General features: G+C 34.2%; 1 protein-coding gene across 1 annotated transcript in view; it reads right to left on the reverse strand.

Moving 5' to 3' along the window:
* The window catches only part of LOC124387014 (golgin subfamily A member 6-like protein 7), a 162,810-nt gene that overhangs the window by 115,033 nt on the left and 32,977 nt on the right, over positions 1-14,800 (reverse strand). The window contains exons 3-17 of the mRNA XM_046851105.1: positions 13,988-14,338; positions 13,161-13,445; positions 12,820-12,921; positions 9,001-9,027; positions 8,481-8,507; positions 7,042-7,065; positions 6,762-6,788; positions 6,521-6,547; positions 6,359-6,385; positions 5,323-5,346; positions 4,784-4,810; positions 4,540-4,566; positions 4,042-4,068; positions 3,212-3,238; positions 2,714-2,740 (exon numbers count right to left, since the gene is read on the reverse strand). Coding sequence (XP_046707061.1) covers positions 2,714-2,740; positions 3,212-3,238; positions 4,042-4,068; positions 4,540-4,566; positions 4,784-4,810; positions 5,323-5,346; positions 6,359-6,385; positions 6,521-6,547; positions 6,762-6,788; positions 7,042-7,065; positions 8,481-8,507; positions 9,001-9,027; positions 12,820-12,921; positions 13,161-13,445; positions 13,988-14,338 — 1,056 coding nt within the window. The remainder of the gene's footprint in view (positions 1-2,713; positions 2,741-3,211; positions 3,239-4,041; positions 4,069-4,539; positions 4,567-4,783; positions 4,811-5,322; positions 5,347-6,358; positions 6,386-6,520; positions 6,548-6,761; positions 6,789-7,041; positions 7,066-8,480; positions 8,508-9,000; positions 9,028-12,819; positions 12,922-13,160; positions 13,446-13,987; positions 14,339-14,800) is intronic.

Raw genomic sequence — 14,800 nt, forward strand, 5'->3', positions numbered from 1 at the left:
TTTAAAAAGAGAATTCAGGGAAAAAAAGACAGAGAGAAAGAGAGAGAGAAAGAGAGAGAGAGAGAGAGAGAGAGAGAGAGAGATTTCCTCAGCATACCACAGAAATACAGGTTGGATCATATTTGCTGAAAACTTGCTAATTTATGAAAATCTACTAAATAATTTATTATTTTGTTTCATTATTTTTTAACAATCTCAATAATTTATACAATTATATATTTAATAAGTGATAAATAATAAATATAATATTGTGCTCCCCATGCAAGCGTGCCATCTCACATGTAAAAACAAATGGCAGACAACATCATAAATTTATCTCTAGAGGCCGCTCTTCTAATGACTGCAGACCGAAAGCTGGAAAAACTACCGGTATGAATTTTTAGTTCTAGCAAACAACTATCAGTGCTGATTAATGGTGTCTTCAAAGACTACTGGTTCAACCTATAGATTTATTTTATAATGACTGTTACCTTCGCTTGAGGCTGAGGCAGGAGAGTTACAGTTGGAGATGAGAGACAGTAAATAAAGTGCATTGCTGGAGGTAAAAGCGTGTTTTGTTTTTAAATGTTTTGCCTCCTTTGTTCACTGTTACACTGCTGCATATGTTACATCTGACACTGGTGTCGCTAATTTTCACAACGTGAACCCACATTTTTGAACGTTACAACATTACCGCCATGATTCTGTCTCTCGCACACACACTGCACGTGTGCATTGATATCACATGTCCAATGAGGAAATGTCGACCACGTGATTATATCATTCAGGCATGGAAAATGACAAGCAGCAGCTTTTAATTCGCATTACCACCGAAGATAAAACACCACAAGTATCGATAACAGTACAGTTTGTCCTGAAACTAATCAGTAGTCTGGTATTGACCCAATTATGTACCAGTCCAAAAAAATATCGCTTCTCGGTACCCATCCCTTACTCCAGAGTACTGTACTGTACTGCACTCTGACCCCGAGGTTCTAAAAAGCTTGGATATTTTAAGGACAGAATTTCACTGTGCTGTAATGTATAATGCCTTGCAAAATTATTTAGACTTTTGACTAATACTCATATTACTAAATTTACAGATAAACATTTTACTTTGTTTAATATTTTTTTTTTAAACTCTGCAACTTGATATCAATTATTGCAAGGTGACATTTTTGGTCGGGAAATATATAGGAAAAACTCAATACAGTATACAGTATGCATACAGTCTGTACCAGTATTGTACAGTCACAAGGTGATTTTGGCTTTAATGCTCCAGATTGTTCTGGTTAATTGACTGATGCTTGTAAAATGCACTTTACAAATTGTGCCACATATTCTCAAAAAGACTGAGATCAGCACTTTGACTGGGCCACTTTAAGACATTTATCTTTTGTTTTTAAAACACTGAAATGTTGCTTTATCTTTTTGTTTGTGTTTATAGGGTTCTTGTGTCTTTTGGCATGGGAAATGTTAGGTTTGAGCCACATTAATCATAAAGAGCTGCATATAAAAGCTCTATCTTGGTCTCCCAAAATCACAGCTGAGTCACTAAACTCAATCGGCACTTTTCATAGCAGCTTGTATTTTGTCACCGTCCCACACAGGCCAGGATTCTTCAGTGCTTTTGGTGGGTTTGACTGGTGCACCATTGTACCACTCCTTCAAAAGCTTTGCTGGCTTCTCTGTGACTTCTATCACAAGTCTTCTTCTTGTTAGAGATTGTACAGGCAGACTTACTCAGATCCAGTGGTTAAAAATTCCACTTCCATATATAGACAACAATTTCCACTGTTTAGAAATGTTAATAATAATAATAATAATAATAATAATAATAATAATTAATAATAATAATAATAATAATAATAATAATAATAATAATAATAATAATAATAATAATAACTCCACTGAACTCGGTAAGAAAACCGTGTGCCCCCACAGCTACACTAAACCTCCCGTACATTTCTCTTAAAAAGACATTAATATTAAACTGTAAAAGCACAGCTAATATTCCAACCTGACCTTTAATCACTCAAAAATACAATCAAGCACAAACAATCGAAACCCAAACAACCACAGTGTCCAGCAAGAAAAAACGCAGTTCCCAGCCTGGCTCACACAGAGATATTTGAATGAATGTTTTTTCTTGGCAGTTCCTGGGTGGTGTGGTGCAGCTTCCTTTTTGCCTGATTAATTGCTATAATTAATTCATTAATGCAAAAGTAGATTCTAATAGTAGAAAAATTGTGTCCTTGTTAAAGAAATTTTGCAGTAACTTGGCAGCTTCCACATCACAGGGGTTGAATATTTTTCACACAGAATATTTTCCAACAAGATACAATGTTGCCTTATAATAACTGACTTTGAGTTCCAGTGTTTTACAATGAAATAGGATATCAGTAATATAATGTAATAGGTCAAAGGTCTGACTACTGTTAAAAGACGCTGTGTAAATCACAATGAAAACGCTGTTTTTATCTGAACTAAACTGAAAGGTTTAAAGGAAAAGCTGGTATTAAAGGTCTCTCTATGGATTAGATAATGTCTGGATGGTTTCACTTATAAAAAAAGAAGGTATAAATTATAACTTCGAACCAATCTGCACCTTCCTGTGACTCTTCACCATGTTAACGTCAAAGCTATCAATACAGTGTCACAACATCCCAGTTAGATTTGTGATTACATTTGGTTACAGTGATATGTTATGATTTTAAAAGCACTTAATTCTTACCTGTTTCATTTTTCAGCACTTTAATCTCTGATGATAAAACAGATGAATTAGTTTTTAATAAATACATTTTAGTTAACTAGAATAAGCATTTTAATAATGTAACAAAATACATCAAATCAAATTGCAGTTATAATATTTAATGTTTCTCCTTATGTTATTTATTTGCTAAATCTAAATGGTACACTACAGAACAGTGGAACTTGCTGTTACGGGTCAGTTATGACTTTCACAACACAAGTAATTGAATGTTTTCTGAATGATGTGTTTGTATCTCTACTTTTTACAGAACTCTACTTCTTTTTTGCTGACTGATAATATCCAGATAAAAGACTTAAGCTGCCAATAATCAGGTATAATTATAATTAGCACCAATCATTACAAACAAAGAGGTGAAAATGCACAACATAAATAATAGCATTTATTTTAAAGTCAAAACAAGTTCATTAAGAACAGTTTTTCAGATATTTAAAAATAAAATATAAGTTCAGGTGTAATTACCTTTTTTCAGGTCCTGTATCTGTTGGTCTGAAGAAGGATGATATTAAATATCAATATTAAACATATGACAGGATTGATGTAAAAGACACAAACACACTTCATCATAGAGATGTGGTTCAGCTGTGATGTGATTTATGTTCATGTGACTGGTTGGTGTGGTGTAGTGCAGATTCCGTTCCCTGATTATTGATCACACTGTACTCAATGGAAAATGTAAACATTTGGACAATATTTTAGACCATTTGACTAATCTATGCATTATGTTACAGGTCAGTTATCATTTCATCGAGAAATCATTTTATCCCCAATCATTTTTTTCCAACAATGTATTTAAAGTTTCAGTGTTTTAAAATAAAACATTGAACACAATGAAATTGTAACACACCATTTGTAATTCAGTATTATGACGTAACTGGACAGGGATTTGAATACTTTTGTAGGACGCTGTGTATTTCACAAATAAATGCTGTTTTTAACTGAACTGAACTGAAGGGTTTAACGGAAAATCTACTATTACAGGTTTTTATCTTCTTTGATTGATAATAAAACATAAAATTGCTCTAAATATTACTCTCGGTCTGATCTGCACCGTCCTGTGGAAAGGAAAAGCTGCTATTACAGGTTTCTATCTGAACTTAATCAAATCTGGTTAGTTTTATTAACAACAAAAATAGCTATAGATTTTACTCTCAGTTTTATCTACACCTTCCTGTGACTCCTCCCCATGTTAAAGTCAAAGATATCAATACAGTGTAACAACATCCCAGTTAGATTTGTGATTACATTTAATTACAGTGATACATTATGATTTAAAAACACTTCATTCTTACCTGAGTTTTTTTGCAGTTTTTGTTTCTCTGTTGAAAAATACATTAATACGTTTTTAATAAATAATAAAGACGTATGAAATGATAACTAAATTAAAATATAAAAGTAAACACATACAATTAGAATGCAGTTATGACATTTTATTTTCTCCTTATGTTGTGTATTTTATAAATAAAACAGAGTGGAACTAGATTTTACAGGTCAGTTATGACTTTCACATCACAAGTAATTTAAAGTTTTCTGACTGATGTGTTTGTTTCTCTTCTCTTCTTACAGAATCCTCCTTCTTTACTGCTCCCAGATAATAAGCAGATAAATGATTTTAGCTGCCTATAATTTAGTAGCATTAATTAGATTGTACATTATCACCAATCATTACAAACAAAGAGGTGAAAATGCAGAACATAAATGTACAGCATTTGCTTTAAAGGCAATAAAAGTTCATATATCACAGTTTTTCAGATATTTGCAAAATAAAATAGAAGTTCAGGTGTAATTACCTTCTTCCAGTTCCTTTATCTTTTGGTCTAAAAATAGAATATATTAATTGTTAATATAAATAATATAAACATTTGGATTATTATTATTACTATTATTTTATACTGTACCATTTCAATAATCCATGCATTGTTAGTACTTTATATCTTACTTCTATGGAATGCTCGTTGGTCATCATTTCCTTCAGATTTACAGCTTGTTTAATTTTAATTAAGTGATAAAATGAACAATATCAAGTGTAATTACCATCATTGTTCTTCTGTTTCTCCTGCTCTGAAAACAGAAATATAAAAGGTTAAAGTGACGTAACACTGTTAGTATAAAAATCCAGCAGAAATCTGAAACTCCGTAAGGTTGCTCTGTCTGGCAGCGTGCATCACCATCATATGTGCCTAATGAGTGATGTGATAGAGAAACCAATGTTTGATCAAATCTGGCTCATTTGTACATGTACTGTATGTGACATGTATTGTACATGTAATTATCCCAAATATTTCCTCTGGTAAAACCAAAAACAAAGCAGTACTGAGTGAATGTAAGTGATTCCCCTATATCCAGTATCCACACTCTTTCTGAAGCCTCACTGAAATTCTCTATGATTTCTAAAAGGCGTATTGTTTATAATCACTGACTGTTCTAAATATTTGCCTTCACATTATTGTTTTATGAATGTCATATTCATGTTGTCTTGTGCCGAGAAACCATGCAGTACTGACAGACAGACATACATGCTCTTTACTTACAGCTCTCATGATAATAGGAAAAAGAGGTTTTGGTGTAATTACCTTCAATTCTCTTTTTCTGCACCTCTGAAACCAGAAAATATAAAATATTAAAAAGTGCTAGCAAACATATGACCCACTGTCTGGGACATGCCTGATAAAGTAACAAATATAATCCTCCTAATATGTGTATTCTAAATTAAAATTATTGTGTAGACATTAACATCTGATCTGATCTGATGCTGGAATGTAAGCAGGTTCAGGTTTGTTAGTACTTGGATGGGAGCAAGAAGCAAGGATGTGGATAACTGATCAGAAGTTTGAGGTTTAATCTCCAGCACTGCCAACCTGACACAGTTGGACCCATGATCAAGGCCCTTTTTTTTTTTTTTTCTTATCCTGCTTATCGATACTGTTATTGATACTACTCTCTATAATTTGTTGCAAAAAGACAGGATGTACTACAGTACTGCAGTTTACACATGCCTCTAACCAAAAAGAAAAGGGCACAAAAAGCATTTTTTTTTTAAATAAAAAGGGCCTTCAGGAATAAAAAGAGAGAGAGAGAGAGAGAGAGAGAGAGAGAGAGAGAGAGAGAGATTTCCTCAGCATACCACAGAAATACAGGTTGGATCATATTTGCTGAAAAGTTGCTGATTTATGAAAATCTACAAAATAATTTATTATTTCGTTTCATTATTTTTCAACAATTTCATTAATATATAAATTATATATTTAATAAATTATAAATAATAAATATAATATTGTGCTCTCCATGCAAGCGTGCCATCTCACATGTAAAAACAACGCTGTGACGCTGTGTAAATCCCAAATAAAAGCTGTTTGTAACTGATCTGAACTGAAAGGTTTAAAGGAAAAGCTGGTATTAAAGGTCTCTCTCTGGATTGGATAATGTCTAAATGGTTTCACTTATAAAAAAATTGTTGTTATAAATTATAACTTCGGCCCAATCTGCACCTTCCTGTGACTCCTCACCATGTTAAAGTCAAAGATATCAATACAGTGTCACAACATCCCAGTTAGATTTGTGATTACATTTAATTACAGTGATATGATTTCAAAAGCACTTCATTCTTACCTGCATTGTTGTTCAGCTTTTTAATCTCTGATGATAAAACGCATGAATTAAACAGAAGAACAGAATATAAATGTACAGCATTTGCTCTAAAGGCAATACAAGTTCATATATCACAGTTTTTCTGATATTTGCAAAATAAAATAGAAGTTCAGGTGTAATTACCTTCTTCCAGTTTCTTTATCGTATTGTCTAGAAATAGATTATATTAATTGTTAATATAAATAATATAAACTTTTGGATTATTATTACTATTATTTTATACTGTACCATTTCAATAATCCATGCATTGTTAGTACTTTATATCTTACTTCTATGGAATGCTCGTTGGTCATCATTTCCTTCAGATTTACAGCTTGTTTAATTTTAATTTAGTGATAAAATGAACAATATCAAGTGTAATTACCATCATTGTTCTTCTGCTTCTCCTGCTCTGAAAACAGAAATATAAAAGGTTGAAGTGACATATTTACTTAACTAGTAACACGGCCTCGCTGAAATTGTCTATGAATTCTAAAAGGTGAATCCTTTATAATTACTGACTGTTCTAATGATTTGACTTCACATTATTGTTTAATTAATGTCATATTCATCATTCATATTCATGTAGTACTGACAGACAGACAGACATGCTCTTTACTTACAGCTCTCCAGATAATAGGAAAAAGAAGTTTTGGTGTAATTACCTTCAATTGTTTTTTTCTGCACCTCTGAAACCAGAAAATATAAAATATTAAGAAGAGCTAGCAAACATATGACCCACTGTCTGGTACATGCCTGATAAAGTTACAAATCAAATCCTCCTAATATGTGTATTCTAAATTAATATTATTGTGTAGACATTAACATCTGATCTGATCTGATGCTGGAAGGTACGCAGGTTCAGGTTTGTTAGTACTTGGATGGGAGCAAGAAGCAAGGATGTGGGTAACTGATCAGAAGTTTGATGTTCAAGCTCCAGCACTGCCAACCTGACACAGTTGGACCCATGATCAAGGCCCTTCTTTTTTTTTTTTTTTTACTTATCCTGCTTATCGATACTACGCTCTACAAGTTGTTGCAAAAAGACACGATGTGAAAAAAGTGTTGAACATTAAATTTTTTTTTTACTGCTGAACTTTAGTACTGCAGTTTATACATGCCTCTAACCAAAAAGAAAAATGCCCATAAAGCACTTTTTTAATTAAAAACACCTTTCAGGAAAAAAAAAAGATCTAGGACTCCTGCTCTTCACAATATACATGCTTCCCTTAGGAAATATTATTAGAAGGCATGGAATTAGCTTCCACTGTTATGCTGATGATACCCAGTTATATATCTCATCAAAACCAGGCGATATAGCTCAATTAGCTTGTATAACTGAGTGTATTAATAAATTAAAAGACTGGATGACCCATAATTCTTTTCTTTGATAAAATGGAGATTTTGCTTATCGGTCCTGCAGCTAATCAGTAGTCTGGTATTGACCCAATTATGTACCAGTCCAAAAAAATATCGGTTCTCAGAACACATCCCTTTCTCCAGAGTACTGTACTGTACTGCACTCTGACCCCAAGGTACTAAAAAGCTTGGATATTTTAAGGACAGAATTTTACTTTGCTGTAATGTACAATGCCTTGCAAAACTATTTACACCCCTGACTAATTCTATCATATTAATAATTACAAATTAAAATTTTATTTTTAAACACTGCAACTTGAAATCAATTATTGCAAGATGACTTTTTTGGTCAGAAAATATTTGAAAAAACTCAATAATACAGTATGCATACAGTATGTACCAGTTTGTACACAGTCACAAGGTGATTTTGGCTTTAATGCTTCACAATAAAAATTCACAATTTATAACTTAGTAATATAAGGTAACTGGTCAAGGGTCTGAATTCTGTTGAAAGAGGCCATGTAAATTACGAATAAACACTGTGTTTAACTAAACTGAACTGAAATGTTTAAAGGAAAAGCAGGTATTACAGGTCTCTCTCTGGATTGGATAATGTCTGGCTGATTTCACTAACAAAAAAAAAAGCTGTAGTTAGATTCACCCCCGATTCCCCCATTCCAGTTAGATTTGTGATTATATTTAAATACAGTGATACATTATGATTTTAAAAACACTTCATTCTTACCTGCATTGTTTTTCAGCTCATTAATCTCTGGTGACAAAAACAGATTAATTCATTTTTAATAAATAATTTTAAAAAGATGTATGAAGTGCTAACTAGAATAAGCATTTTAGTAATGTAACAGAACACATCAAATTGCAGTTATAATATTTAATATTTTTCCTTATGTTATTTATTTGCTAAATCTAAATGGTACACTACAGAACAGTGGAACTTGCTGTTACGGGTCAGTTATGAATTTTACAACACAAGAAATTTAATGTATTCTGAATGATGTGTTTGTACCTCTACTTTTTACAGAACCCTACTTCTTTTTTCTCCCTCATAATATCCAGATAAATGACTTTAACTGGTTACAATTTGGTAGCATAATCAGATTGTACATTAACATCAATCATTACAAACAAAGAGTGAAAATACACGACATATATTACTGCATTAGCATTTGCTTTAAAGGTAATACTAGTAATATCTATTTTTTTTGGACATTTTGAAAATAAAAGAAATGTTCAGATGTAATTACCTTTTTCCTTTGTCCTTTTCTGTTGGTCTAAAAATAAATAATATCAAATGTTAAACATAAACATTAACATTAATACTGTTATTTATATATATATATATATATATATATATATATATATATATATATATATATATATATATATATATATATATATATAACAGTATTGATGCAAAAGACTTAGACAATCATACTTTATCATAAAGATGTAGTTCATCTGTGATGTGATTTAGGTTCATGTTTGGAGAAGTTTTAATGGATGATGTTTTCTTGGCAGTCCCTGGGTTGCGTGGTGCAGCTTTCAATTTCTGATTATTGATTCCTTTTTTGCTTCAAATTTTTTCAACATTAATTTGTACTAATTCAATAATGTATGCATTCCTAGTTTTGTATAATTCACATATATGGAATGCTCTTTGGTGGTTTAAAATCATCATAAAGTGTCTTTGAGATGTCACAATTTCAAAATAATTATCTCCAAAATAAGTTCAGAGTGACTTCCTTAATTTTAGTTTGAATGATACTCTTCCTCACAGTTTGTAGGATCTTGTCAGGAATCGACCTGCCACGCCTCGGCAGCTGTCACGCTGCCTCGTTCTGCTGGTGTCTCTCATTACCGATGCCCTATATCAGCACTGGTGTCAGACCTACTAAGTCATGCAAGTGATCTCCTGGATTCCCGACTGCCAGCATTCCCCACTGGTTCCTGCTTCCTGTTCCATTTGGACGGATTACATTTACTGTACGGATTACCCTTGCATACTCACGGTGCGGATACATACCCGCTTTACGGACTGCATTCGCTAAGCGGATTTATACGTGCTCACGGATCATACCTGCTTTCCAGATTCTACCAGCATTTGGATTTCTCCCTACGTTACGGTGCGTAACTGGATTCTGGTTTCGTTTCTAAACATTAATAAATGATGATTGAGTTACTCCCGCTTCCATCGCGTGGTCACTACAATGACAGAAGGTCCGACCAATACCGAAACCAAAAGCGGGATCGCCCTACCGCAATGGATCGGCAGCTGAATTTTTGGCGGCTCTGGAGCATGCGCCACGCCCCTCTGAGAACCCAGTCAAATTCCCGCCTCGCTTCTCCGGAAAGATGGCTGAGCGGGGGGGATTCCTACAAGGCGGCGGAAAGTATGTGGAGATAAATTTGTCCCAATTCCCCACAGAATGAGCCAAAATCGCATTCTGCATTTCCTCCTGTCTTTATAGAGCCGCTCTGTTTTGGTTTTCCTCCGAGTGCACTGCTCCGTTCCAGAGTTCCTCCGAGCACCCAGCTCCATTCCAGAGTTCCTTCGAGCATGATGCTCCGTTCCAGAGTTCCTACGAGAGCGCCGCTCCCTTCCAGAGTTCCTTCGAGCGCGCTGCTCCATTCCAGAGTTCCTACGAGGGTGCCGTTCAGCTCCAGTGTCCTGCTGAGGGTGCCGCCCTGCCACCTGGCCACTAAGGGGACATTGTACCGCCCCCTGGCCGCAAAAGGGACATCGTACCGCCACCTGGCCACTAAGGGGACATTGTACCGCCCCCTGGCCGCAAAAGGGACATCGTACCGCCACCTGGCCACGAAGGGGACGTCGTACCACCGCCTGGCCATGAAGAGGACATGACACCGCCACCAGGCCGCGAAAAGGAACATGTACCGCTGTCGGAGCGTGACACGAACAGGAAGTCGTTCGCCAAACCCCTCCGGATGGCCCGTCTCGCCCCCCGAGCTCACGCAGCCAAGTTTCTCTCAGGGTGACTTCTCGCCCCAAAGTTCCCCTCAGGGCAACGTCTCGAACCCAAGATCTCCTCAGGGTGACGTCTCGCCTTCAAGTTCCCCTTAGGGCAACGTCTCTCCTCCAAGTTCCCCAGAAGGCGACGCCGCGCCTTCAAGTACTCCAGAAGGAGCGTGACACGAACAGGATGCACTGCATAATAAATCTGTTGCATTTTTGGTGCTTTAAGTAAAAGTGGTCACTTATAGATGACCAGGGGTTTGTTTCATGAGAATTCATCAGAATTTCGCTTTCAGCTAAATCTGAATCACTGGAATCCAGGGTAGGGTAGCCTAGGCTAGGGTTTCAGGGCCAATGGTTAATTTATACTCTGGGCCACAAGGCTTCATTCCTCATTTATCTGAACTTTTTGATACATGTAACAACAATAAATATCACTAAGCATAATGATTATGACAGTCAGTAAGAGACAATACGGAACTCAATTTAAACAGCTTATTAAATTAACTGGAATTATGCATACTGTATAGAGTAAAGCAAATGACACCATTGTATGGTCTCTCACACACAGACAACTGAAACACGGTCTGGATTATAATAATCCGAGTAATAAGATAATAAGAGTGATATGGTTCACACAACAGCAGCTCCAAAAAGAAATATGGACATTTGCTTAAATAGCAACAGGAACATTGATTCAGTGATTTGAACTTGAGAACCAACTCAGTTCTACTTGTGAATCATTCAGGCTGGTTTTATCAACGAGGTTCTCCAATTAATTCTGACTCAAACAATTAATTATGACAATCTAATTATTATTACTACAACACTTATTTCATAAACTCCCAGTGTAAATTTTGATTCATAAAAAAAGCTGCTCCATGGCGTTCAAACCTAGATTTTTTGCCTCTTGGTGATTTTCCTTCTTTTCTGAAGCTCAGAGTTGTCCCATTACTTTTGCTCGATTGCATGGAAAAAGATTTTTTTTAAATAATGTTTTAACTTTAAAGGTTGTTGTGAGTAACTGATAAAATAATGCACCCTTTTCTTTCTAAAAATCTAGATGATTAGCTGACTTCATCATCTTGCTCTCTCCTCTTTGTTAAGTTTTTATTTTTCTTGACTTCTTGATTTTCTCTCAGCCATTCTTACATTGTGCAGCTACCTGATGTGCGAGGAGGGAGCACCTCAGACTGGTCTGTGAAGCGATGCGCATGAGCAGTAGTTTCCGGGGTGCGATTTTTTTCTTTGCATTATTTTATTTGTTGTTGTTTTTTTACTCAGTAACAGAAATGATTTAAAATGTAGTGAACTACAATACTTCAAACAAAACATACTTAACTAAAAGTAAAATTAAAGATTTTAAAAACTACTTAAAAAAATTGGGTTAGGGTTAGGGTTAGTACACAAAAACTCCAATTACAGTAACGTGAGAGAATGTGATTTGTTACTTTTCACCTCTATCACTGAGAAAATCAGATGGTTTCTTAAAGGGGCATTTATCACATTATGACAGGGTGGACAGCAATTTCAGGGTCATGTGCAAAATGCTTTATAATATTATGAAAACAGAATATAAATATTCTAAATTACTTGTTTCATCCAATAACTTGTTGAGGACAATATGAACATAAGAACATTAAAAAAATATTTTAATTGTAAATAATTCTGATAGATGATTTTAGCTGCCTATAAATTGGGAGCATTAATTAGATTGCACATTAGAACTGTATTACAGATATTTTATCTTTTTTTATGTTTACTTGTTTGTATTGCTCTGAAAATAGATTATTTCAAATGTTAGTATTAAACACATGGCAATATCAATGTAAAAGCCACAATCACACTTCACAGGCTCATTAAACTGGTCCTATTCTTAACATAGTAATTCAGTTTCTGTGATCTAACACACCAAATACAGATAATCAACTTTGTAAAGAAAAACCCTTTGTAATGTCAAATGAGTGTAAAGAAACATTTACATGTGCAGGACAGGGTGAACTTTAAGGTGTTATTAGGAACTAAATATATGGTATAAAGTATAATTTATGCTAGAGATGTTATGAATAAAAAGTGTTTAAAATTGTACCTTTCTTGTAACATAGAACTGAGATAAATATCAATCCAACAGCAATAAGACATGCTAAAACTGAAATGCCAACAATCCATTTCCCAGCAGCAAAGAATGGACCTAAAATAAAATATTTACATATTAACAAATATATAAGTTTTCAGATATAAATAAAATCTGTGCAAGAATTAGTCAATACAATCAAATCACTTTAACAAAGATCACTGTGGCAGAAAACCAATAAATACAATAAAATAGTTCATTATTAATCACCGCTTCAGTAATGATTACAGTAATTTAAACTTAAATTCTAATTCTAATTTTATAATCTAAATGCAGTTTTAATCATAGACACTTACTGTTAATGATAACCTCTGTCTCCTTCATGTGATGATTTTGCTGAAGTCTGCAGTAAAATCTGTTGGAGTCACTTTTATCATGAACATGAACAGTGATGCGACGTTTCACACTGAAGAGCTCAGTGTCTCTATGTATCTGTGTGTCTTCAGCAGGCAGAGTGACTCCATTTCTGTCCATCCACAGAACCTTGGGTTCAGGTTTCCAGCCTCTGGATCCACAAACTAGATTAATCCCTCCTGAGTTATCATAACTCTCCATTGTAATCACCGGCTTGCTGCCCTGAACTGCAGTCATTAAACAAAATATATTGGTTTAAATCAGATGAAAGTATGTAGAGCTGTTAATCTCAAAATGAAAAAGTGTTATATATTTTTTTTCTAACAGATTTTTTATTTAAAAAAAGAGTGCCTCTGTGTCTGCTGAGTGTTGAGTGACATAACACAGAATATATTAAATCTTTTAACATAGCTTCTGAGTTCAAATAAATTAATATAATTACTGTAGTTAAAAATAAATCATTTCTTTATATTGCATTGATTTAGACAAAACAAAATCAAATTATTTAAACACTTAAAATTCAGAATATTAGCAACAATGGTAATTGAATATTTCAATACAAAATTTAAATGTAGTTCTAAAATGCTTTTAGCATATTAATGACTATAGCCTACAAAATATTTAGTTCTGGAAATATGTTTTAAAGTTTTTTAATGATAATAAGTCCACTACCAAAACTACTTGTGTAGTGTGAGAAATAATTGGACCACTGCTGCTACAGCTTTATGCAATCTCAGTCGTAATTCTTTAAAATTGAAATAGATCTTACCCTCAACAACGACATGAACCGTGATGTCCTTAGACCTGGATTTGTCAACAACAAGACACTTGTATTCTCCTTCATCACTCAGTGTGAGAGCTGAGAGTTTGAGCGAAGCGTTGCCTTTCTGAAGCTCCTCTTTGAAAACTGAAGTTCTTCCTCTGTACGTCTGAGCCTGCTTTTCATTTCTGTCTTCACGATCCTTATAAAGATGCACTAACATGTCTGCCACATCTAGTCTGTACCACTCCACTGTCATGTCCACAGCGCTAATGCTGGGCTTTATATTACAAGGCAGAACCAGGTCTTCACCAGCTACAGCTATAATAGGTTTTTCGGGACCAACCACCTGTAATAGCTCTGTGATTTCAGAAAACATATAAATGGTATTTATTAATATATATTTTTTTGTATACAACAAGATGAACTGCAATTTGACCTGTATACCTCATCTGAAACTAATGATAACTACAATGATTAATTTAATAAGAATAAGAATTTCTAAACATACACACAAACAAACACAGACTTAAGCTCACAGGAATGGCATACAAGATTTCTTGTAACTTGTTCCAGAATTACAGGAAGAATAAAATATGGAAAAAAAAGAAAAAGTTAATTAACTACACTACACTAACTCTACATCATCTGTCAAACATATTGAAAGCACTGTTATGACACGGGCATATATAGTTCCACATGGAACGGCCATTTGGTTTTTTTTTGATGATGTAACTTTTTTTTTAGAAGTAGCAGAAGAATTCTGATGTGTATAAAGCTTTTCTCTCTTCTCAGGTTTGATCAAATGCTGCAAAAAGATGA

The sequence above is a fragment of the Silurus meridionalis genome, chromosome 6, assembly GCF_014805685.1.
Source record: "Silurus meridionalis isolate SWU-2019-XX chromosome 6, ASM1480568v1, whole genome shotgun sequence".
NCBI lineage: Eukaryota > Metazoa > Chordata > Actinopteri > Siluriformes > Siluridae > Silurus > Silurus meridionalis.